The sequence below is a fragment of the Lissotriton vulgaris genome, chromosome 8 (assembly GCF_964263255.1).
Source record: "Lissotriton vulgaris chromosome 8, aLisVul1.2, whole genome shotgun sequence".
Classification (NCBI taxonomy): domain Eukaryota; kingdom Metazoa; phylum Chordata; class Amphibia; order Caudata; family Salamandridae; genus Lissotriton; species Lissotriton vulgaris.
Genome location: NC_141696.1, coordinates 625,643,207 through 625,669,408, shown reverse-complemented (window position 1 = coordinate 625,669,408; position 26,202 = coordinate 625,643,207). Strand labels below are relative to the sequence as shown.

Here is a 26,202-nt window from a genome sequence, read left to right as displayed (position 1 = left end):
GAGTTGTTATGCACATTCTAGTCACATTTTCAGATGTTTTATATTTTACATTCACCTATGCTTTCAGAGCACACGCGAGAAAATAAGGCTTATGCTGTATTTTGTAACTGGAGATTGCTGAACACTACTCGATTGCTTACTTTGTGCAAATTGAATCAAATACAGTAATTTGACTGTCATATATCCATTATTTTGCTGTGAACGAGCTCTATGTGCACCATTATGCGTTTGTTCGTGTTGATTACCCTGGTTCACGTGGACATTTGGGTTGCTCTTCGATGTAAAGAATAATTTTTTGGAGGGGGGTGGGGGGGAATAAGCAGCTGTTTGTAATAGGAATTTTACTTTTGATCTATGAACACTGGCTAAAGGTTGCAAGGTTAAACCAATCAAACGGCCTTTGTATTTCCGATCTTCTTTATGAAGTTTCTCACACCGCTACTTCCAGCGGCAAATGGTGTAGACTGGTAACTCGAAGGCCCCTCTGCCATGGAAAGATGGCCACAGAAAGGGGCAGAGGGCTGCTTGCCGCACAGTGCGAGGCCTCCAAAATGACCCCATGATCTGTGCATGTTTTTTGGGAGTACAGTAGAAATAGGCCGGGCTCCGAAACGAGATTTCCCGTACAAAATGTTTTGTAGTTTTACCTCCGAATTCTTTTCTTTGCCGCGGAAACCAGTATGAAGAGGTAAGTAAGTGTAACATGTTCTGTTCAAAGATGTAGTTGGGTTAACATTCCTTGAGAGTTTTCTTAGGAATTGGAAAGTATAATGCTGAAGGGAGTCAGACGGAAATACACAAACTATTTCCTTTGCTTAGAGATGGAGCTTCCAGCCCCCATATTTCACTCCTCTTTCGTCGGCAAATACAGGCCAATCATCCATTCATTGTGTGCTCACTTCACTGACCTTGTTTTACCAGATGAACAGAAAGGCAGACTTGTTGCTTTTGTCGATGCTTCTTTGAATTGTCTGAGTAGTATTGCTGCCTTTAGGCTTTCTATCACCCAAGGCGCATACCTATAAAGCCATATTTGATTTTTGTAGGTAAGATTTATTAGGAATCACTTCTCATGGTTTAATGAAGAAAGGCATAGTTTATTTTGTGAATGTTTTTCAAATCTTAGTATATTGGTTAGCATAATTATTCACCACTAGATGGAGCTATGAGATCAAATATTATGATAAGTGTACTAAAAATGTATTTGAAGTTCTTATTGAAAAATGTTCACTGCAATTACTCATAGAAAGACAAAGGAAGCATCAAACAAGATTTGGCTGATGGTTGACAATCCAATTACCAAAAGTTATGTTAAAGTTGTACAAGTTATGCCATTAAGAGTGCTAGTCGCTTCGTGTCTTATATATTTCAGAAGCAGTGATTCCCAAAAAGCTGGAACAGATTGACAAATAAAGTGCAGAGATTTTATTGCACGTGAAACCTACATGTTCGAGGCATATGGGCTGCAGACCACACACTGTTGTATTAGATCACCATCTGGTGGTGGGCCCGGATGATTACACGTTGTTGTTGTGTTGGAAGAGTCTTTGTCTGCTGGATGACTCCTCCCTTAGATTGTAGTGCGCATGGGCATCGACTCCATCTTCAGATTGTTTTTTTCCGCCATCAGGCTCAGTTGTGTTTATCGTTCGGTCCCGTTACCGATCTCTTTTCGAATCCATAAATCAATCTACAACATCCTCTTCGACACTGAATTTGAAAGAAACAGGTTAGTATTAGATTCCTTACCTTAGAATATCCCCAGGCGTCAGACTGGATCCGGAACATTTTGCGTTGCAGTACCCCTGCACGTCGGAAGGTGTCGTCTGCGGCACCCCGTCCATCGTCGGCGTCGTTGGCGCCGGGATGACGTCGTCGGAGTACTTAGACGCCGCCCTCGCGCGCTGACGTCAGTTCTTCTTTTTTCCGCACCAACAAGCACAGGTCCTGAGAAAGTGGTACCCTTTAGTCATTTTTTGACTAAACTTTTTGGATCCTTTTTGGATCCGTTTCGAGTCATACGACTCCATCGGTGCCGGTAGGGATGCCCGGGATCAAGCCCTGTGCCGACTGCAGCCGACTGATGTCGGTTACCGACCCCCATCGCCGGTGCCTACATTACCTGGGGCCTGACCATGATGACAAGTCGTGCCCCGACTGTCGGGCCTTGACGTCGAAGGCTAGGCGGGAGCGGTCCCGTAAGCGCCTCGAGCTCCGGCAGTCGGCTCCACGCCGTTCGAGGTCCCGGTCCGGTAGGATGTCGAGGGACCGGTCGCGGGGCCGGAGTCATCACAGCTCGGCGAGTCGACACCACTCGTCGGGCTCCAAGTCCTCAGGTAAGAGGCACAAGAAGTCTAAGAGGCGTCATCGCTCTTCTGACTCTCGTGCGACGCGGCCGGGGGTTCAGGTGACACTGCTCACGCGGCTCCGCTGGATCCGCAGGCATCGCGGCCTGCTCCATACCTGCCGGTCCCTGGGCAGAACGCGATGCTGGAGGAGATTGAAGCCTTCCTCGTGGCCATGAGGTCGCTCTCTCCTCCGTCGGGTTCCGCGGCGCTTTCGGGCCAAGCGGCCCCGAATGGGAGTCCAAGCGGGCCGGGTGCTTCGGCACCGGCGCTGTCTGGTGCTTCGGCCCTGACACCGTCAGCGACTTCAGTCCCGGCGCCGCAAGGCCCCGCTGTATCCGGTTCCGGATCCAGGTTGCCGCTGGTTGACCTTACGACCCCGCCGGCGTCGGCCCCTAGGGTGTCATCCCGGCGTCGTCCCCGCACGACGCTGACTGCCCCTGGTCCACCCCTCAGTCCGGATTCGGCGCATTCGGCGCCGGCCGAAGAGGAATTCTTCGAGGATCTGGGACAATCCTTTACCCCTGACTTTCAGGACATGGGCGACGAGGGAGACTGGGGGGGGGGGGTCTGAGGACTCTCTGGCACGTGAGTGCCAGTCATATCAGGACTGGACACAAGAACTAGGGAAAACAAGTGGCCTGAATACCTCCCCAGACACTGGTTTTGTCTCCCCTCCTATCGTGGCAATGGAGAAGGGGGCTACTTATAGTGTGGTGCTGACGAGGGCGGCCAAGGCCTTGGCTCTTGAGGTTCCCGTCAGAAAGGTGAGGTCTAACATCCTCACAGAGGTCCTTAAACTGCAGGTAAGCTCCCCAGAGCCTCTACTGCCATTTAATGAGGCTTTCACGGACGTCCTGTTGGGCATCTGGTCCAGGCCCGCTACAGGTCCCCCTGTAGATAGGAACGTCGCTAGGCGCCACCGCCCTGCTCCGGGCGACCCTAGATTCTTGTCCACCCACCCCACCACGAGTGCCTGGTTATCCAGGCCTCTACTTCCCAGTCCGCATTCCCGACTGCACCACCAGATCGGGAATCCAAGAGGTATGAACGATTCGGCAAAAAGATGTTCTCCTCCCTTAGTTTGGGATTGCGGTCAGTCACACTGCATGCCTCTTGGGCCGTTACACCCACTCTCTGTGGGATACGGTCGCCGAAGTGCTGCCTGAGTGCCCGGAGGGAGCCCAGGTGAAGCTTGCTCAAGCCCTTGCGGAGGGAAGAGACCCAGCGCGGTATTCAATATGATGTGGACTGGACACGCCGGACTCGCTGGGAAGAGCGATTTCCACGTCTGTGGCGGTCCGCCGCCACGCCTGGCTGAGGTCCGCCAACTTCTCGCCCGGTGTCCAGAACACCCTTATGGACATGCCGTTCGATGGCAGCCACCTCTTCAGTGGCAAATCGGATCGTGTGCTGGAACGTTTAAGGACTCCAGGGCTGCGGCCAAGTCCTTGGGCCTGTCGGTCCCGTGCCAGCAAACATCTGCCCAGCGCTCCTTTCGTGGCCATGGAAGGGGCGCCCCCACACGTCCTGCCAGCCACGGGCCCCAGACTAACCACCGGTGCGGCGGCGGGCGTGGTTACCGTCGTGGCGGTAACAGGGGGCAACGGCGCGGTCAGTCCACATCTACCCCCGCAGCATCTGCCTCAAAGCCTTCCTAGTCCGAGCTTTCAGGCCCTTTTGACGCCAGTGAGGGGCAGGGTTCGCCATCACCTCCTCCACTGGCGCTCCATCACTTCGGACAGGTGGGTGCTGCAAATTGTCCGAAGGGGCTACTCCCTCCCCTTCGAGGCAACCCCTCCAGCCATGCCACTGCAGTACCACCGCGTGTCGGGGGATCACTTGCAACTTTTGCTAGAGGAAGTTACGGCCCTCTTGGCCAAGGGGGCCATCGAGCGCGTTCCTGGGCCAGAAGTAGGGTGTGTTTGTTACTCCCACTACTTTCTGGTTCCCAAGAAGGGCAAAGGGGGCCTACGCCCTATCTTGGACCTGCGGAACGTCAACGGCTTCCTCCGGAAGGAGAAGTTCAAGATGCTGACTTTGGCTCAGGTCTTTGCTACCCTAGACCCGGGAGACTGGATGGTAGCGTTGGACTTGCAGGACGCCTATTTTCACTTCCCATCCTGCCCGCCCACCGGCGCTACCTGCGGTTCATGGTAGGCCACGAGCACTTTCAGTTTACCGTGCTCCCCTTCGGCCTTATCAGCGCCCCACGGGTGTTCACGCAAGTGATGGCGGTGGTCACAGCTCATCTGCGCAGATTAGGGGTTTCAGTCTTCCCCTACCTCGACGACTGGTTGTTAAAGCCGGGCTCGCCCCAGACAGTCGTCAGCCACCTCCAGACTAAGGCCGACCTCCTGCACCTGCTTGGGTTCTCCATCAATGTGCTGAAGTCGCACCTGTGTCCCTCTCAGAAGCTCCTTTTCATCGGAGCTGTTCTAGACTCGGCGCAGTTTCGGGTTTATCCTCCAGAACAGTGGGTTCAGGCTATTCAGGCTCTGATTCCGAACTTTCAGCCGCTATCCTGAGTCTCGGTCAGGATGATGCTGCGGCTTCTGGGGCTGATGGCCTCCTGCATCCTTCTGGTGCATCACGGCAGGTGGCGGATGCGGGCTCTACAGTGGGACCTGAAGTTTCAGTGGGCCCAGCATCAGGGCAACTTGTCCGACCATGTCTTGATTTCGGAGGGCACTGCAAGACAGTTGCGGCTCGCTGTCAGCGCCATATCCCTCTCCCTACCCCAACCGGAGCACGTAGTTGTGATGGACGCGTCCCTCCAGGGCTAGGGGGGCTACATGGGAGAGGCCGAGATCAGAGGCCTCTGGTCTCCGGCGGAGTCCCGGCTCCACATCAACCTTCTGGAGCTGCGGGCGATCCAGCTTGCACTGAAGGCATCCCTCTCCTCTGTCCGGGGGAGTGTAGTGCAGGTGTTCACGGACAACACCACCGCCATGTGGTACTCCAACAAACAGGGCGGGGTGGGGTCGTGGACCCTATGCCAGGAGGCTCTGCGCCTCTGGCAGTGGCTGGAACATCAGGGCGTGACCTTGGTGGTTCAACACCTGACAGGTTCCCTGAACGCCAGGGCAAACAAACTCGACCATTGGTGCATGATGGATCACGAATGGCGTCTGAACTCAGACGTGACGCAAGGTCTCTTTCAGCAGTGGGGAGAGCCTTCGTTAGATCTATTTGCCACCGAAGAGAACGCGCAATGTCATCAGTTCTGCGTGTTGGAATTTCCAAGGCGACACTCGCTCGGAGACGCTTTTCGTCGCGAGTGGAGTTGCGGTCTGTTTCCGCCTATACCACTTCTGCCCAGAATGCTGAAGAAGATCAGACGCGACCGGGCCCAAGTCATCCTTGTGGCTCCGGACTGGGCACGAAAATACTGCTATCCCGAGCTACTCAGCATGTCAGTCGATCCCCCGATTCGTCTGCCTCTTCAGGAGGACCTTCTGTCGCAGCGGCAGAGGACGGTCCTCCACCCGAACCTGTCCAGTCTCCACCTCCATGCGTGGAGATTGAGCGGCGACAGTTGAGGCCATTTGACTTGCCTCCTGAAGTCTGTGATGTTATTCTGGCAGCCTGGCGTCCCTCCACAAAATCGGTATACGCCTGCAGGTGGAACAAATTTGTGGCATGGTGCACAGCAAAGGCTGTGGATCCACTCTCTGCCCCTCCTTCTGAGGTTCTCCTCTTTCTTCTTTCTCTTGCACCGCAGGGCTCTGCTCTGGGCACTATCAAGGGCTACCTCTATGCCATTTCCGGCTTCTTAAGGCTCCCTGATCAGCCCTCTTTGTTCAAGTCCCCAGTTGTAAATAGGTTCTTGTGGGGCATCCCTTATATGTTCCCCCCTGTTCCTTTCGTGATGCCTCAGTGGGACTTGAACCTTGTTTTGACTTATCTGATGTGCGCTCCCTTTGAGCCACTTCATAACTGTCCTCTTCGTCTTCTTACCCTTTAGACTGCATTCCTGGTTGCCATCACCTCTGCCAGGAGAGTGAGTGATCTCCAGGCCCTTTCTTCTCAACCCCCTTTCCTTACTGTCCATCCGGACAAAGTTGTGTTGCGGACGCGACCCTCTTTTCTGCCCAAGGTAGTCTCAGCCTTCCACATCGGGCAGTCCATCACCTTGCCCACCTTCTTTCCGCCTCCGCATCCCTCGAAAGAGGAAGAGAGGCTCCACCGTCTGGACACAAAACATGCGCTCTCATACTATCTGGATTGCACACTCCAGTTCCGGGTGGATGACCAACTCTTTGTTGGTTACGTGTGCGCTAAGAAGGGACGGGCGGTGAACAAAAGGACCTTTTCCCGATGGGTCGTCTTGTGCATCAAGGCTTATTATTCACTGGCTAAAAAGGAGCCTCCTGTGGGGCTATGTGCCCATTCCACTCGGGCTACGGCGGCTACTACTGCCCTGGGTCGGTGAGTTCCCTTGCAGGACATCTGTCAGGCAGCTACGTGGGCCTCGCTGCACACGTTCGCAAGACATTACTGCCTAGACAGCCAAGTCCGGAGAGAGGGTTTTTTCGGCCGTTCCATTCTCCAGGACTTTCTGGTGTGATCATTGGTTCGCAGGCCCACCACCGGGGTTGGTATGGCTGGGGTATCTATTCTGAGGTAAGGAATCTAATACTAATCTGTTTCTTTCAGATGCACAAGTTACTTACCTTGGGTAACAATATATCTGTAAGAAACAGTAGTTAGTATTAGATTCCTTACCGCCCCACCCATCCTCCCCGTTCTGCGAACCGATATCTAGGGTTAAGGTCATCCCCTTTCAGGGCCCTAGTTTCATGGCACCAGTGTTGGTTTTTATCATGGCTCTGTGTTTCTGGTGCCGAAAAGCTGTGCATAAGAACTGACGTCAACGCACAAGAGCGGCGTCTAAGTACTCCGACGACGTCATCCCAGCGCCGACGACGGATGCGGAGCCGCAGACGGCGCCTACCGACGCGCAGGGGTACTGCTATGCAAAATTTTCCGGATATAATCTGATGCCTGGGGATATTCTAAGGTAAGGAATCAAATACTAAGTACTGTTTCTTACAGATATATCGTTACCGAAGGTAAGTAACTTGTGCTTCCGGTCGCCCGCGTCGAAGAAAGGCGCCACTTCTCGATTCCAGCGCTCGTCGGGCCCAACTGCGCCATTGGGCCTTTGGCTCATGGAAAGAACACCGTTCAAGAAGTGCCCTCAGTGTGGACACAAGTTTCCCCACACCGACCTTTATGAGGTTTGCAACCTGTGGTTGTCTCTAGAGCACGAGAGTCGAGACTGTGAGGCCTGCGCTGCGTTCCGGTCCAAGAAAACAATCCGGGACCGTCGAGCTCGAAGAGCTATGGAGCAGTCCTCGTCGTCGACACCAGACCTCATCATAGACGAGGCGCCGATCGAGGTAGACGCCGAAGAACAGCAAGAAGACGCCGCTTGCGAAGCAGAGGAGTCAGCTTCCGTAGACGATAATCGATCTGAAGATGACGATCTTCCAGCTGGTCAACAGGTCGTGAGTAAGAGCGTCGACCCTGTTCACCCCTCACACCGGGACAGGCTCCGGTTCCACCTCCACCTCCGGGTGCACGCCGATCAAAACCTTCCGACGCCCCGCCTTTAGGCTCGGCAGCGAAGGGCACTAAAAAGCCTCCAGTCGACTCAGGCTAGAGTCAGTCTGTCGGTCCCGAAAAGCAAAAAGTGCTTAAGCCAAAGTCAACGCCGGCACCAAAACATCCATCGGTACCGAAGGTAACCGAACAGAAACCAAGTTCGGCACCGAAAGACGTTCCCAAAGTTACCGAACCGAAAACAACCCGGTAACAAGCAGACCCGAAAGCAGTTCCGATACCGAAACATACTTTGGCTCCAAAGGTAGATGAATCTAAACACCAGGGAACAAAAGCTTCGGATCCAAAAAGCACTGATACAAAGAAAAAACAAGAAAAGTCTTCGGAACCGAAACCAAGACCTGTTCCATAGACACTGCAAAGTCTAAACCTGTCTTCCCCAAACAGGATAAATCGGCACCGAAAAAGGATTTGCCAATAGAAGAGCTTTTCCAACCTGATGTAAGGCAAAAGACTCTCGAAATTCATCCACAGACTGGACATGTATACACAGTGCCTGAAAAGAGGAAAATAGAATATCCCAAACCATCACAAGTTCCTCTAAAAAAGCATGTTGAAACTTCCTCTATAAGAATTCCTTCACCAGAAGTAGAAATACCAGCAGATATCTCGCCTGTGCAATCACCAGCTAGTACACATAACCTTAAACCACAAGATGAGGATTATGAGGATACCTATTCACAAGAGGTAGAGAGTGATCATCTAGAGGATGATATTAATGATCCAGATGATATAACTGGGCCATCAGGTGACCCATGTGACGATTATAATGCTCCAGATGCACCAGATCTACCACAAGACGATGTATACCCATCTAGGCCATCTCCACCAGATGACACCATTGGGTTCACACAGCTCATACATAGAGCAGCTACATTCCATGGAGTAGACTTACATACGGATCCAATAGAAGAAGACTTTCTAATCGACACACTGTTAACATCACATAAGACCACAACCACACGTCCAATACTTAGTGGAATGGTAAGACACGCACCACAAATATTTAAAGACCCAGTCAGGGCCAGAGTAATTAACCCCAGACTGGAAAAGAAATACAAAGCGGCTCCATCTGATCCTGCATATATTAAAGGACAGTTGCCACTAGACTCACTGGTAGTGTCAAATGCGAGAAAGAGAGCCAATTCGCAGACAACAGGGGATGCTCCACCCCCTGACAAAGAGTCTAATGTTTTGGATGCTTCAGGAAAACGCACCCTCTCACAAGCAGCCAAAATATGGAGGATTGCTAACACTCAAGCTCTATTAGCAAGATATGACAGAGCTCATTATGATGAGTTAGAGTCACTCATGCAACACTTGCCTGACAATATAAGGCTAGGGCTTCTGATTTAATACAAGAAGGCAAAGTTATAACAAATACTTCGATAGGATGTGCACTAGACACTGCAGGCACAGCATCTAGAGCAGTAAATACAGGGGTACTGTTGCACAGACATGCATTGCTACGCACTTCTGGGTTCAAACCAGAAGTACAAGCCCGTATCTTAAACCAACCATTTGACCAACAACATCTTTTCGGTCCAAATGTAGATGGAAAAAATTAAAAAAGATACTAATACGGCAAAATCAAAGAGAGCTTTACAAACTCAAGCCCATAGACCTTCCTTTCGTCGCTCCTCATATAGGGGCGCCTCTAAGAGTTTCCAGACTGACAATACCTCCTCTACTTACAAAGCGCCCAACCAAACCTCGCCCAGTAAGGGATATTATAGAGGAGGGTATAGAGGAAACAACAATAAGGATAGAGGAAGAGGCAACATCAATCGCAATGCCTCTACTCCCAAACAGTGACTTCCCTTCCATCCCCCCAGACCATTCCACTCCAGTCGGGGGGTGGTTGCAACAGTTCCTACCTGTCTGGAACTCCATCACCACAGACAGGTGGGTGAGACAAATAATTCAGTCAGGTTATTGCCTGGAGCTCACTTCCACTCCTCCAACAATACCACCCAGACAGCGTCCCATGTCACAAGAAGACCCATACTACTAAGACAAGAGATAGAATCTCTACTGCAAAAGAATGCAATAGAACCAGTACCAAAAGAACATCAGAATACAGGGGTATAATCTCTTTATTTTCTCATACCCAAAAGGACGGATCTCTTAGACCTATTCTAGGTCTAAGACCCCTAAACCTGTACATACATTCAGACCATTTTCATATGGTCACACTACAACAGGTTCTACCGTTACTAGAAAAAGGCGACTTCCTTGCCACATTAGACTTCAAGGACGCATACTTCCACATTCCCATTCATCAATCTCACAGAAAGTACCTACGGTTCATACTAGAAGGTCAGCACTACCAATTCAAGGTACTCCCCTTCGGAGTAACAACAGCACCTCAAGTGTTCACAAAATGTCTAGCAGTAATAGCAGCACACTTAAGAAGGGACAACATTCATGTCTTCCCATATCTCGACGACTGGTTAATAAAATCCAAGTCATACAACCAATGTGTACAGCACGCGCATCAGACAATCTGCCTGCAACACAAGTTGGGGTTTACAGTGAATCAAAAGAAGTCACATCTACAACCGTCCCTGTCTCAGTAGTATCTAGGTGCCACAATAGATACCTCCCAAGGCATTAGCGTACCCCAACCTAACAAGAATACAAAATATGCAAAATCTTATCAAAAGATTCCAGCCACAACACTCACTACAAGCTTGAGTGTTCATGCAACTAATAGGAATGATGGCATCTTGCATTTTCATAGTACCATACGCAAAACTACAAATGTGCCCCATACAAGAATGCTTAGCACGTCAGTGGAATCAGGCTCAACAAGAAATAACAGATCTGGTGGTGGTAGACGGCGGACATATCGCTCTCTGCAATGGTGGAACACCAAAAACCTTTCCAAGGGTCGGCCGTTTATAGAACCTGTTCCACAAATCATACTAACTACAGACGCATCTCTCACGGAATGGGGAGCGCATTTACAAAGCCACACAGTACAAGGTACATGGACACTGCAACAAAAAGTACTCCACATAAATCATATGGAGTTACTAGCGATTTTTCAAGCTCTAAAATCATTCCAACACTACCTGTAAAACAAGGCTGTACTAGTCCGGACGGACAATATGACAGCAATGTACTACATTCAAAAGCAAGGAGGGACACACTCCCTACAGCTCTCCAGGCTGGCGCAGAGTATTTGAAGGTGGGTCATTCCTCGAAATATTTTTCTGTTAGCAGAATATTTACCAGGAGTTCGCAATCAATTGGCAGATCTGTTAAGATGTCAGAGACAACAGATACACAAATGGGAGCTTCATCCTCCAGTTCTTCAGCCATTTTTTCAAAGGTGGGGCCAACCAGAGATAGATCTGTTTGCTACACACCGCAACTCCAAATGCCTTAGCTTCGCCGCCAGATACCCACACCCATTATCCAAAGGCATTGCGGTATGGATGAACTGGTCAAACAAATTTGCGTACGCTTTTCCTCCTCTCCCACTAATTCCATTAGTGGTACGCAAGCTACTGCAACATTCTCTCACATTGATTCTCATAGCACCAACGTGGGCGAGACAACCATGGTACACCATGCTACTACAACTCTCAGTAGTACCACATCACAAACTAAAACTCTCCCCACATCTTCTAACACAAAACCATGGAGAGATTATGCATCCAGATCCAATGCAGCTCAATCTGGCAATATGGCTCCTGAAGTCTTAGAGTTTGGATATCTAAATTTACCTACTGATTGCATGAATGTCATTAAAGAAGCAATATGTCCCACTACTAGAGCATGTTATGCAGCAAAGTGGTAAAGGTTTGTTGTATATTGCACAAATAACATCAACCCCTTAGGTGTTTCCATACAAAACATCATATGTTACCTGTTACATCTACATCTTGCTGCTATAGCTGCATATCTCCAAAACAGGCAACATTTGTCATTGTTTAGAGTACCTGCAATCAAAGCGTTTATGGAAGGACTTAAATGGATAATTCCTCCCAGAATACCACCCTCTCCAGTATGGAATTTAAATATTGTTCTCACAAGACTTATGGGTCCTCCCTTTGAACCATTGCATAAGTGTGAATTACAGTTTCTTACATGGAAAGTTGCTTTTCTAGTAGCAGTTACCTCACTAAGAAGAGTAAGTGAGATCCAGGCATTAACAATTCAAGAACCAGTTATACTACTTCATCACAATAAAGTGGTTCTTAAAACAAATCCAAAGTTTCTGCCAAAGGTCATTTCACCGTTCCATCTCAACCAATCAATTGAGTTACTAGTATTTTTTCCACAACCGCAAACAGTTGCAGAACGAGCGCTACACACACTAGATGTAAAAAGAGCGCTTCTCTACTACATTGATAGGACAAAACTTTTTCGTAAAACTAAACAACTGTTTGTGTCCTTTTCACCTCCACATAAAGGTAATCCCATTTCTAAATCAGACATTGCAAGATGGATTGTTAAGTATATTCAAATTTGCTACCAAAAAGCAAAACGCACTTTATCTATTCCTCCTAGGGCTCATTCTACCCATAAAATAGGAGCATCTATGGCATTCTTAGGAAACATACCATTAGATGATATCTGTAAAGCAGCTACATGGTCTACTATGCACACATTTAGAAAACACTACTGTGTAGATGTGCAGGCAAAACAACAACCAAGTGTGGGCCCGGCTGTACTAAAAACATTATTTCAAACTACTGCAACAGATGCGGGTGGCCGCCGCTAAGGGAGAAACTGCTGTGCAGTCTATGCAACAGTGTGTGGTCTGCAGCCCATATGCCTCAAATGGAAAATAACAATTCAACAAATGTCCCTGAAGGAATTATTTCAATTCTATTCAGTAGATAAATAATATTGCCACAGAAGTGGTCAGCAGTTTAAACTAGAGCAAGGAAAAAAGAAAACAGATTTAAACTGTTTTTTATTACTCAAAATTATTTCTTTTTGGATCTTTTTTCTTTTTCATACACAAATCTAAAATATGGCAACAGAAATACTACTATACAAGCCACAAAAATTCTCAGTAGTATCAGGCAACTTTTGCTATACACATGAAAAACTGAATATCATGTCGAAAACTGTACTTTACAGGAATACAGTTATTTGGTACTCAAAATAATGTAACAGCAGTGCGCAAAACGTTGCCAGGCGTCGACGTTTCGGTCCTTAATTGGTTAAAACAATCCATAGGACCATCTTCAGGACCATGCGCTGCACATATTAATCCAGGACCTCCAGCCGGAAGTCAAAAGGTTATGCACTGCATAAACCTACTGTCTAAAAATGTAGATGTTATCTCTCAAAATTCAAATTCCAACTCCAATGATTCATGTGAAAATCAATGTAGACCAAGGGCGAGATTTCGGCATTAGTCCAAGTCACTCGCAACACTTAATGGCGTTAGTGAGGAAGCCGTCGTCAACAACTCCGTATCGGCATCTCGACCAATCAATTGAGTTACTAGAATTTTTTCCACAACCGCAAACAGTTGCAGAACGAGCGCTACACACACTAGATGTAAAAAGAGCGCTTCTCTACTACATTGATAGGACAAAACTTTTTCGTAAAACTAAACAACTGTTTGTGTCCTTTTCACCTCCACATAAAGGTAATCCCATTTCTAAATCAGACATTGCCAGATGGATTGTTAAGTATATTCAAATTTGCTACCAAAAAGCAAAACGCACTTTATCTATTCCTCCTAGGGCTCATTCTACCCGTAAAATAGGAGCATCCATGGCATTCTTAGGAAACATTCCATTAGATGATATCTGTAAAGCAGCTACATGGTCTACTATGCACACATTTAGAAAACACTACTGTGTAGATGTGCAGGCAAAACAACAACCAAGTGTGGGCCAGGCTGTACTAAAAACATTATTTCAAACTACTGCAACAGATGCGGGTGGCCGCCGCTAAGGGAGAAACTGCTGTGCAGTCTATGCAACAGTGTGTGGTCTGCAGCCCATGTGCCTCAAATGGAAATTGCTACTTACCAGTATGCATCTGTTCTTGGCGTGTAGGGCTGCAGAACCACACACGTCCACCCTCCATCCCGGCTACCTGTGTCTGTTCCAGTAGTATCTTATTTAGATACACAACACATGGTCATCTTTATTTGTACTCCTACAACTCCATCATTTGCCCAATGGCGAAAACAATCTGAAAATGGAGTCGATGCCCATGCGCACCTCAGTCTAAGGGAGGAGTCATCCAGCAGACAAAGACTCTTCCAACACAACAACAAAGTGTAATCATCTGGGCCCACCACCAGATGGTGATCTAAAGCAACAGTGTGTGGTTCTGCAGCCCTACATGCCAAGAACAGATGCATACTGATAAGTAGCATTTTTCGTTCTCGCCAATTAAGTCTCTAACTTAACATCTTGTTTGTGTGCTCACTAGTTTGATTACATTATTCTTCCTTTTTTTCCCACCAATAAACTTTATACAGGCACCGCTTCTTTCGATATTCCTCATTCTATATCATTGAAAATTGCTGGACCTTAATCTTCCACTTTAAATTCTGTCTTCATAACCATTGTTGCAATTTGTTTAGTCAGAATTCAACGTTCTGTGACGTTGAGTCTTGGGAGTATGTTTTTAGAGCAGCGTAATGATGGTTAGTTTGTTTTTGATGAGGACTTTTTTATTATGAACATCCAAACAAAAAGCTGAATTAAAGCCCATTATATTAGTAATTTTAAATAACCAACACGTCTAACTCAAATAACGTCGCTAAAGTTAGGTATGTAATATCCATTATTATATACTTAATTTTAATAACCCTAATATTTTGAGTTTTACTATACAATTATGTAAAGCAGCTCGAGTACTGAATATAAAGCAGCACTATTTGGCGTAGTCAAGTTTATGTGCAGTGCTTGCAAAATCCCGAATGTGTTACCTACTTCATAGATTTTTATCTTACTGTAGTGTCGCGCTCCAGTCGTTACGCATGAGCTTGATGATGTGGAGCGCGGCTGCCATTTTGGGCGCGCACTGAGCGCCGATATCGGAGCGATCCGGACGCGTTTCCCGGTGCTCTTCGGCATTAATTAATAAATGCACTTGTGAACACCAGTACAGTGTGTGCCTCATCATAAGGATATACTAGCACCATTACAGAGGCGATGAGGGTGGGAGCTGAGCAGGAAGCAACACCAGGACCCACTAAAGAGCATGCAAGGAGGCCACGAGGAACAGTGACCAAGGGGGCAGTGCACAGCAGGAGAGCGCGGCAGAGGACTACACCACAACAGGCAAGCACCCAAATATAAGCAGCCAAGAGCAGGGGGGAGCTTGCATACCTTTTAATAAAGAAGGGAGACACTCAATTCCACAATAAGGGCAGAAGTAGAACCCCGGGATCAAACATATCCAGCACACCCCAGGAGTAAAGGAACGTGCTGAAGAGGGAAGCAAGCCACAGAGAGGGACCACCCACGACGGAGGGTACCGACGTCCCACCAAGCGCAGCGTCACCCAACAAAAGCACCTACTAGGTAGATAGGGCCCTGGCAGAACAAGCGCAGCACGGACAGGAGGGTGCCTTGGAGCCCCAACAAGATGAAACACACCACAGAAGCACAAGCGCGCCGGGCAGTCCACGGGGAGAAGAGACCGCGCCAGATAGACTAGCAGAAATGTGTGCGCAGGCGTCTTCGCTTACAGCTCCAATCCCATTCCTACCCAAACCGGGCGAGCCCCTGATGAAATGGGAGGACTGGAGAGAATACTTCATGACTACTTAGAAGCTCTAGAGGATGAGAATGGAGAGGCTTTTCCCAGCCAGAGGAGACAGAGAATCTTACTCCACAACTTAGGCCCAGAAGGAATCAGGGTCTTCCAGAATCTGGTCCCCGTACAACGGCAAGCCTCTGATGACAACGTGTTTCGGCACGCGATAGAAGACCTAAACAACCATTACAGACCGGCGGTGTGCACGTCTATAGACAGATACAATTTCCAGCAGAGGAAACAAGCGACGGGTGAGTCCATCGACGACTACATGGCGGCATTGAAGAAACTAGCGATCACGTGCAAATTCGGGGCCTTGCATGACGATGTTATCAAAGACCAAATAGTCATGCACACGATGAACGCAGCGATCCAGGACAAGCTATGGGTGAATGGGGATGCTACCCTGAAGGAGGTTATAGCTATGGTGAAAAAGGCTGAGCTATCCAAAAGATGTGCGGATGCTGCAAAGAGAGAGAACACCGCGAGGCCCATATTCAATAGAGTTGCCGAAGCAGAAGCACCCGAAAGGGGCAAAACAACGGCAGCCGAAGGGAAAGTGCAAGGCAAATGGACTCCACGTCCCACACAGGCAAAGAAACCGAACAAAGAGGACCCTACCACGTGCTACAGGTGCGGGAGCCCATCCCATGCAGAATATGATAAACGTTGCCCTGCCTTCCGGGCGAAATGCATGTATTGCTGAATTGTAGGACACTTTAAAAAAGTGTGTCGTCGCAAAATTAAAAAGCCAACAATTAAGTACATACAAGATGAGGGAGTTGACGAAGAAGGGGAACTCGAAGACGACAATGTATTGTGCATTGAAGAACAAGTGCTGGGCATTGACTGCAGGTACTCCAGGAAACCACAATGTGACATGGTTATAGGAGGGGTTCCTGTCAAGATGGTAGCGGACTCGGGTTCTCCGTACACCATAGTAAAACAGACAGTGTGGAGTGAAAGTTTCGAGCCTAGCCTGGGATCACACCTTGAACCTCCAGACATACACCCCGTCACGTTTACGGGCGAACCCATTCCGATGGTCGGATATCGAGTCCTGAAGTTTGTGTTTAAAGAACGCAGTGCCAAGTGCAAACTATACGTGGCTGAGAAGGGTCCCTCTGTACTGGGATGGATCAACCAAGGCGACTTGGGCATACAATTGAACCCAGGAGGAGACACACAAGTCCTGATGACCAGCATAGAGCATCAGCCAAACGTCACGAAAATGAAAAGCGAGTTCCCCATGGTGTTACGAGGAAAAGTCGGGAGACTAATGAAATTAACACACAGAGTTGATCGTAAAGAGAACGTCACACCTGTGGCTCGCAAGGTGAGAAATATATCCATAGCAATCAGAGAAGCGGTGCAACAAGACCTGCAGAGATTGGAAGACAACAGGATCATTGAACCGATAAATTGTTCAGAATGGCTGGCCCCGTTGGTGGTGGTGACGAAACCCAACGGCAAGGTTCACCTGTGTGAGGACTTACTGGAGCTGAACAAATGCATAATTGTGGAGAAATTCCTTTTACCGAGGATTGAGGAAATGCTAGCAAAAACAAAGGGGATAAAGTGGTTCTCCACCATTGATCTCACGTCTGCATACCACCAGATAGCCCTGCATCACACGAGCCGAAAACTGACATCTTTATCACGCCCTTCGGATGTTACCAATTCCGCCAGATGCCATTCGGCCTGGCGTCCGCAGCGGCGGTGTTCCAAAAACTGATGCACAAACTATTTAGAGACATAGAGAGAGTACAATATTTCCAAGATGACATCTTGGTGATGGGCAAAGATAAAACGGACCATGACAGGAAGCTGGCAAGTGTGCTGCAAGTACTGGAAAGAAGTGGCCTGACAGCGGAATGGGACAAGTGCAGGTTCGGAATGGAGTCAGTGACCTACTTAGGGCATGAGGTAGGTGAGCAAGGCATCCCGCCCAAACACGCTAATGTCAAGGCGATATGTGAAGCAACCGCACAAAAGAACAAGGAAGAAGTGAGATCATTCTTAGGGATGGACGAATATTACAGTAAGTTCGTACAGCATTTGGCCACCAAGACACACCACCTGAGGCTGCTCATACGAGACAAAACAGCCTTTAAATGGACAGGAGAGGCGCAAGGAGAATTTGAGAGAATCAAGGACGACATCAGCAAAGCAGTCCCTCTACAAGGGTATGATCCACAAGGACAATCCATATTGACCACTGACGTGAGCAAACAGGGACTAGGAGCAGTCCTCATGCAAGAAAGGAAGAATGGAGAGATGGCGACCGTAAGCTTTGCGTCCAGGTCATTGTCACCGACAGAACAGAAATTCAGCATAATAGAAAAGCTATGCTGGCGGCAGTGTGAGCCATGGGGAAATTCCGCCAATTCTTATGGGGCACGAGGTTCCTACTCAAGACAGACCATAAACCCCTGGTCAAAGTACTCACGTCCCACGGTCATGCAAGTGCTACACCCCGCATCGCAAAGATGACGCTGAAGTTGCTAGATTACAGATACAATGTTGAGTACATCCCGGGAACTAAAAACAAGGTGGCAGATTATCCCAGCCGAGCCTCGGCGATGGAGGAAGCACCCACTGGCGCTTACGAAGACGAAGTCAGAGTAGCTTTTGCAGAAGACCCGGAGAGAGTGATAAGTGGTCAGGAATGAAAACAGGCGTATGACAACCACAAAGATATCAAGGAAATCAAAAGCTTCCTACTGCAAGGATGGCCGGAGAAAAGACACCTGAAGGCGGAACTCAGAAAATTCTTTGAGGTACGGGAGGAATTGTCCATTGGAGACCAAGGGACATTCCTGTTTAGAGGAGACAAAGTAGTCCCTCCAGCGTCAATGATACCACACTTGCTAGCCGTGTTGCAAGAAGGGCACTTGGGCATTGTGAAGACGAAGTTGAGAACCAAGCAGGTGTACTGGTGGCCGGCAATGGACATCCAGATCGAGAGACAAGTACGTGAATGTGACCAGTGCCAAAGAGCAGATAAATCTCAGACCCTACTACGGCCGTCGGGGAAGTTCGACAACCCTGCTAACCCTTGGGAGGAATTGTCTATAGACATTCTTGGGCCAGTACTGGATGCACAGGAAACCCCAAAGTATATGTGTGTTCTCATTGATCGATTTTCAAAGTGGCCAGAGATAGACATGCAGGAGGAGATGGACACAGAAACAGTTCTTAGATTTCTCACTGCCACCTTCCTTAGAGAAGGCATCCCTGGCTCCATTCTGAGTGATAATGGGTCTCAATTTACATCGGAAAAGTGGTATCAGTACATAGCACGGAATGGCATCAAGGTGAAACACACGTCGGTCTACCACCCAGCAGGCAATGGACTAGCCGAAAGATTTAATTGTGTCATAATGGGCTCCATACAGGCAGCCATAGCGATGGGCAAGGACTGGGAGAAGGAAGTATGGAGTATGCTGTGGGCCTACCGCATTACACCTGTTAGTACTGGATACAGTCCGTTCCAAATTCTGAGAGGAGGTGACCCGCTCACCAAGGATAATCTGGCGTGAAAGGAGAAGGCGGTCACAAGCAAATGGTCACCGGCAGTGGTTCAACACAACCTAGAGAGAGCAAAGAGAATATACACTGGACACTACAATAAGAGGCAAAATGTGAAGGATACCGTGCTGGAAAAAGGAGAGTGGGTACGAGTCAAACTGGCCCAGTTGAGAAGAAAAGGAGAGAGCAAATATAGCTTGCCCGTGCAAGTAAAGGAGGTGTATGACAGAGCGGCATTGCTGAGCGACGGAAATCGGTGGTCGCAGGATCGCATGGCAAACTGCAACAAGATACTACAGTGGTCCCGAGAAGATGGGTCCCGGACACAAGAGAACCAAAGTTCACCCAGGACAGTCTATCATCGAGTGAAGGGAGGAAAGATTAGGTGCAGAAAGAAGTGGAGTCAATCATGAAGAGGAAGACAACCCCATCGCAGAGGATCATCCGGAGAAGACTGACAAGACTCCTGAGGTGGGGAGTCCCATGGGAACAGGAAGGAGACAGGCAAACACGGCAGAGGACAGTGAGAAGGGCCTCCCCTCCACCCCGGTAAGGAGTACACGTGCAGGAAGAAACATAGTGAGACCTGCCAAATACCGAGACTATGAGCTGGGTGAAGTGAAGTAACTTTTGCCCTGTAGACTCAGAGACTCATTGTATGTTTGTTGTTGTTGTTATAAAGAAGGGAGATATATTGTGTCTCGCTCCAGTCATTACGCGTGAGCATGATGACGTGGAGCGCGGCCGCCATTTTGTGTGCGCATTAAGCGCCGATATCGGAGCGATCCGGACGCGTTTCCAGGCGCTCTTCTGCATTAATTAATAAATGCACTTGTGAACACCAGTACAGTGTGTGCCTCATCATAAGGATATACTAGCAACATTACACTTACGAAATTCCTTACAGCCTTCCTTTGTTGCTTGCTGTAGAAAAGGGTCTGCGTATTCGAGATAGGCGTGCAAGGATTATATGTGCACAGATTTTATGGGAGTATATTAGGATAGCATTTGCAATTGTTGGTTTTATGCATCACAGGCACTTTACATGGCTGCAATTGTTTATCTGTTAAATCAGAAGGGGGACGGAAGAGCTGGTTATTTATAGAGGTCCTACCGTTCCTCTAGATACCAGATGCATTCAAGGTTGCTATCCGGTTCGGAATTGTGTCGCTGGGAGATCTAAATTTTCAGATCATAATGCCTTCACACACCTGTTAGGGTGTCATGCTTCATCATAGGGCGCTCCTCTTCAGATCAGCGCTACAATGTCGGAAGGGCCTAGTGGCTTCTTTGGCGGAGTCCTTCAGATCTGAGGGCGCTGTATGTGGTGAGTGCGTGTGGGCTAAATAATGGTGAGTTGTTGTGCGTGCAAAGTGACTTAAAATAGGTACTGGCCCCCGGAACAATTTTATTCAAGATGGGGACAGGACTAGGTAAAAACAGTGACGCCACCAGAAGGTCCTAAGGTACCAGGGTAGCTTTATATATGCTTGGTCAACATGTTTCATGCCATGGATGCCCCTGTTTCGGGCGGCACTTCATCAGGACCTAGAAAAACAGAAGTGAACAAGGGCCCCTGAAGGGACCGGTGGACTCCCCTTAGGATGAGTATGTCCAAATGAAGTATAGCTGGTCCCAAGTGGGGAACTAGAGAAAAGTCTCCACCTAGAATGAGGGAAAGGAAACAAAAATAAGAGAAGAAACCTGGACATGAAAATTCCAAAATGTAACAATGCCCACGTAATTCAGTGTCATAAATGGCAAACTCGTCTAACCACAAATGTTGGAACAGGTACAAGTTTCTACAGAGCACCCTGGATGGGAACGGTACCAGCCCAGGAGTGCTGGTGATTATTTAAATCTATACTGTGAACACATACAACCAAATAAAATAAAAACAAGGCGCAAATGAAAATCAGGTGTTGGGAGGCCAACAGGACAAGTGAAACCCTTAACAAAGGGAAAGACGCTGAGCTCTGCTTACCTCACTGGGGGGGATACATTACTTCATAGACGGAGGCAGGGGAGAGACCCGACCATTGGAGGGACCACCTTGGGATAAACATAAAAGTTGTAGTGCAAAAGAAATGTAGAACATGTAACAGTATACACAGTATAGTAATCATATAGTCTAAACACTTCAAAACACTTAGGGAGTCTAAGCCCTTCCATTGCAAATGGAGGTAATCCAAAGCTGGTTTCTCATAGTCAGGTAGTTTCTCATAGTCAGGTAGGTAAGGGTCAGGTAGCCTAAAGGAACTCCCTGTGAGTCGAGTAGCACCCCGGACGCTTGTGGGGATCGTGACTGGCCAGGCGGGACCTTGCTAGGCAGTAACATAGCGTGAGGCAGGGCTGAACACGCTTCAGTTAAGCCTGAATTGTGAGTGGCGCTCGGGTGGGTGCCATCAGGATATGTTAGACTGAACTGTGAGGAAGGAGTTGTCGGAGAGAGGCCCCGTACTGGTGCATAATGCTAAGTCTGGTGCTATTACGGAAAATTAAATGATCCCTTGGGCCCTTATTCACTTCTGTTTTTCTAGGTCCTGATAAAGTGCTGCCCGAGATAGGGGCATCCATGGCATGAAACATGTTGACCAAGCACATATAAAGCTACCCTGGTACCTTAGGACCTTCTGGTAGCGTCACGGTTTTTACCCAGTCCTGTCCCCATCTTGAATCAAATCGTTCTGGGGGCCAGTACCTATTTTAAGTCACTTTGCACGCACAACAACTCACCATTATTTAGCCCACATGCACTCACCATATGCAGCGCCCTCAGATCTGAAGAACTCCGCCAAAGAAGCCACCAGTCCCGTCAGACATTGCAGCGCCGATATGACGAGGAGCGCCCTATGATGAATCATGACACCCTAAAAGGTGTGTGAGGGCATTATGATCTGAAAATTCAGATTCCCCCAGCGACACAATTCGGAACCAGATAGCAACCTTGAATGCATCTGGTATCTAGAGGAACGGTCTCCTTTCTTTAATTGTTTATATTCTGTAATAAAAATCGAGTAGGTATTGCCTTGAGTTTGAAGTGATGTACTAATTTGAAATCTATGTACTTAATTATGTATTTTGTTTTTTTAATTGTGTTGGTCTATTTATATATGTTTAATACTGTATATGTTACTGGAACATTATATTATAAAATAAACAGATTGATGATGACGAGTGCAAAATGATTTGAAAAGAAAACATTTATTTCGTTTTAGACATTGATTACAAGCAGCTATGGCTCCTTTGCGCCAGACTTGCTTGCAATGTAAACACAGTGAGTTTTCAGTACACTAAATATCCTGGGCAAAACATTTTTAAAGGTAAAACTGTATAGATTTTCTACACCCAAGTCCACGAGATGTATATCATCAAAGCATATAGATGTGCAGTTCAGAATAGTACATCTATGCTTCTCTCTGCGCACTGACCTTTACATATGTTGTGTGTCAATACTTTGTCCCAGATATTAGTGTGCCACAATATTTCTGTACTCGAGTACACTCTTACAAGATGCATGGGCCGAAGTGCCTTGATCACGTGCCTTGTGACTCCTTCCAGTTCTAGAGCAGCCGGTGCTGGCAGGCTGACCTTCTGCCAGAGGTTATGCAACAGTTGCAGTCTTACAAAACACCCGATGAAAAATAGGTTCTCTTTTGTGACTGCGTTTGATGTATTCCTTGTTTTTCTCCTTCGTCGAGTGCCTCGGGCTTCCCGCTAGCTATTCACCTTTCCCTGTACTTTTGGTGTTTTGTCTGTGGGTAACCTCTCATTTAGCTGTCAAATTCATAAGCGCGAAAGATGAAATATCAAGGAGAGAGGTAGGGAGAGTAACTGACACTCTTGTTCCCCGGTCAATAACAAATAAACAAAAGAAGAGTGTCTGGGAGAAAAAAGAAGAACTAAGCTTGGAGCTCAATAACAACCACACTAGGATGTTAGGAAGGCCCTCACTCACCACCTAGTGATGACATGCTTCATCATTGGGCCCCACCAAAGAGACCGAGTGTCTCTTTGGTGTGCTGCAACGCCAGGATTACTGCGGAGCTGGATGGTGAATATAGGGCGTGTTGAGTGAAAATGAAAATTTAGTGAGTGATGAGGGTATTTTAAAAAAATTGTCAGTAGTGTATCTGATGCAATTTTATTAATGATCACTAAAGACAGACAATATGAAATATATTTAAGGATCCAGTCCACTTTTAATTGAATGGTGGGATCCTAGAGAGTAGTCAACATGTTTCTTGCCATCGAAACGGTGTCAATTTACCCGGCAATTCTTCAGGACTGGGTGTGATAAACCCTGGCGGTATGGGCACTCTAAGGCCCACCCTTACCTAGGGACGTGATATGTAAAAATAAAAAAGGTGAAAAAAGTGCAAAAAAATTAGGAATAAAGGATTAATTCCTAATTACTCCTGGTTTAGGAGGCTTCTACTGATCATTTCTGCACTTTTAAGGTGTTAAGAATAAACACCATGGGTCTCAGGAGGGGGGTGGGAGCGTATTCGGCACACCGCCCTCGACGCTCGGCACCCGTAGTGTACCTACGTCGCCCTCGTACTGGATCGTTCAGTAGAAGCCTCCTAAACCAGGAGTAATTAGGAATTAATCCTTTATTCCTAATTTTTTTGCACTTTTTTCACCTTTTTTATTTTTACATATCACGTCCCTAGGTAAGGGTGGGCCTTAGAGTGCCCATACCGCCAGGGTTTATCACACCCAGTCCTGAAGAATTGCCGGGTAAATTGACACTGTTTCGATGGCAAGAAACATGTTGACTACTCTCTAGGATCCCACCATTCAATTAAAAGTGGACTGGATCCTTAAATATATTTTATATTGTCTGTCTTTAGTGATCATTAATAAAATTGCATCAGATACACTACTGACAATTTTTTTAAAATACCCTCATCACTCACTAAATTTTCATTTTCACTCAACACGCCCTATATTCACCATCCAGCTCCGCAGTAATCCTGGCGTTGCAGCACACCAAAGAGACACTCGGTCTCTTTGGTGGGGCCCAATGATGAAGCATGTCATCACTAGGTGGTGAGTGAGGGCCTTCCTAACATCCTAGTGTGGTTGTTATTGAGCTCCAAGCTTAGTTCTTCTTTTTTCTCCCAGACACTCTTCTTAAATTCATAAGCGCGCCCTGCCCTGTAAGAAAGAAACCAGTTTCGCTGGTTCGCGGGAAATTCCAGCATTGTTTCACCTATTCCCCTTTACTGATTCTGCTTTTAATGCACGCACTGTTTTTTTTTTTTTTAGGAATTTTGCCTGAAGGCCAAGCCTAAAGTAGAAACAGCCGTTGAACACAGCAGAGGTAAATCTGATTATTTTCTTGTGTAATGGGCAGGGATTTTTGACCGTTGGACTGAAGGTAACAACACAGTGGTATTCATCAAATCTTATTTACACCTCATCTTACCACCTAAGAATCCTCATCGTGAAAAGATTAGCTGATCTAACTGGAGCATCAGGGATGGTTTAACTAGGCAGACAAAATATGATGCTGATTATGTACTGTGCTGGGGTACAGATATCCTCCAAGAGTCGACAAGAGAGTGCGTTACTAGTCACAATAATAAAGCAACCAACCAATTGAGTTAAACGTCTGAGCACAAGCATGGAGTGCACTACACCCATCTGTACATTAATCATTTGTTCAAATATGTTTGCAGGACGCCCGAGTGATCACATGATAACGAACAGAACAGTTAGCAGGTCTGCCCTCGACAGCACGAATAGCACATGTTTTTATTACCACATTACTTTGGAGCCCTTTATCTGCTAGTGATTGGCAGTACTAGGAATATGATTCAGTGCTGTGGCAAACCGTTACAAAACCCAATACCAGCAAGAAAAGAAGTGGGCAAATCACTGTGGAAAGAGCATTAACAGTTCTGATGTGTGTTGTAACTCGTCAACATCATGGATCTTATCTGCCTAAATGTGTGTTAGCGGTACTCTTGAAATTACTCACGTGTAGGCAGTGGAAACAACAGGAAAAGTTTATCTTTTGTGCACGCCTGGAACTTGTTCCCCATGGCAGTACAGACTGGAATGTCTGCTATGTGTGTTCACAATGTCCCTGCTAAATTCTCTCATTTACCCACATCTGCTTTGCTCTGAACCAGGGCCCTGTTTGTCAGGTTTCTTACATATCAGGTGGAATCCTCACATTAGCTCCACATCCCCATCTTTACATGCGAGTAGTCCATAATAGTTTCAGCACACAAGAAACAGTAATGGATTCAGCACATGTGATTTTATTTCCTTGGTCTTTCATAGCATTGGCAATCGGCGCTCACAGCATGTAGCTGCCTTGCAGATGTGAACTGTAGCATGTTGCTAAACTATCTCTTTGGTTTTGCTCGAGGACTACCATCGTAAATTCTTAGATGAGCCCTTTTCTAAGGATGCGATACTTGTGGCCATAAATAGTCAACCAAGTGACAAAGACCCAGGTCTGGATGGCCTACTCGCCTCGTTCTGTAAGACTTATGCCTCTCTTCTAGTGCCACATCTGGCCGTCATGTATAATGATTCCTTTGACAATGGCCTTTTCCCCCAGTCCCTCCGCGAGGCAATGTGAACACTACTACTCAAGCCGGACAAACCAGCTGACTGCCGCGATTCCTACAGCCCCCACTCTCTAATTAATATTGATAACGATATTTTCGCTAAGTTATTGTCTTCCTGTCTTCTCCTTCTTATGCCCCTTATCGCCTTCCCTGATCAGTCCGGTTTCATCCCTGGCCGCGCCACCTCGCATAACCCTCGGACTATTTTTTCAGTTCTCCATCAAATCAACCCTAGCCTCCCCGCGGTGGCTATACTACTCGATGCCACCTAGGCATTCGATACACTGGAGTGGCCTTTTCTGTTTTTTCTTTTACTGCGCCTTGGCTTTAGTAACATTTTTATCCGTAAGATATCTCTC

The 26,202-nt window shown here is 47.4% G+C and overlaps 1 protein-coding gene across 1 annotated transcript in view; it reads left to right on the top strand.

Moving 5' to 3' along the window:
• Positions 1 to 26,202, top strand: part of APOO (apolipoprotein O) — a 998,307-nt gene that overhangs the window by 221,501 nt on the left and 750,604 nt on the right. The window contains exon 4 of the mRNA XM_086934508.1: positions 24,528 to 24,582. Within this exon, the coding sequence (XP_086790634.1) occupies positions 24,528 to 24,582 (55 nt within the window). The remainder of the gene's footprint in view (positions 1 to 24,527; positions 24,583 to 26,202) is intronic.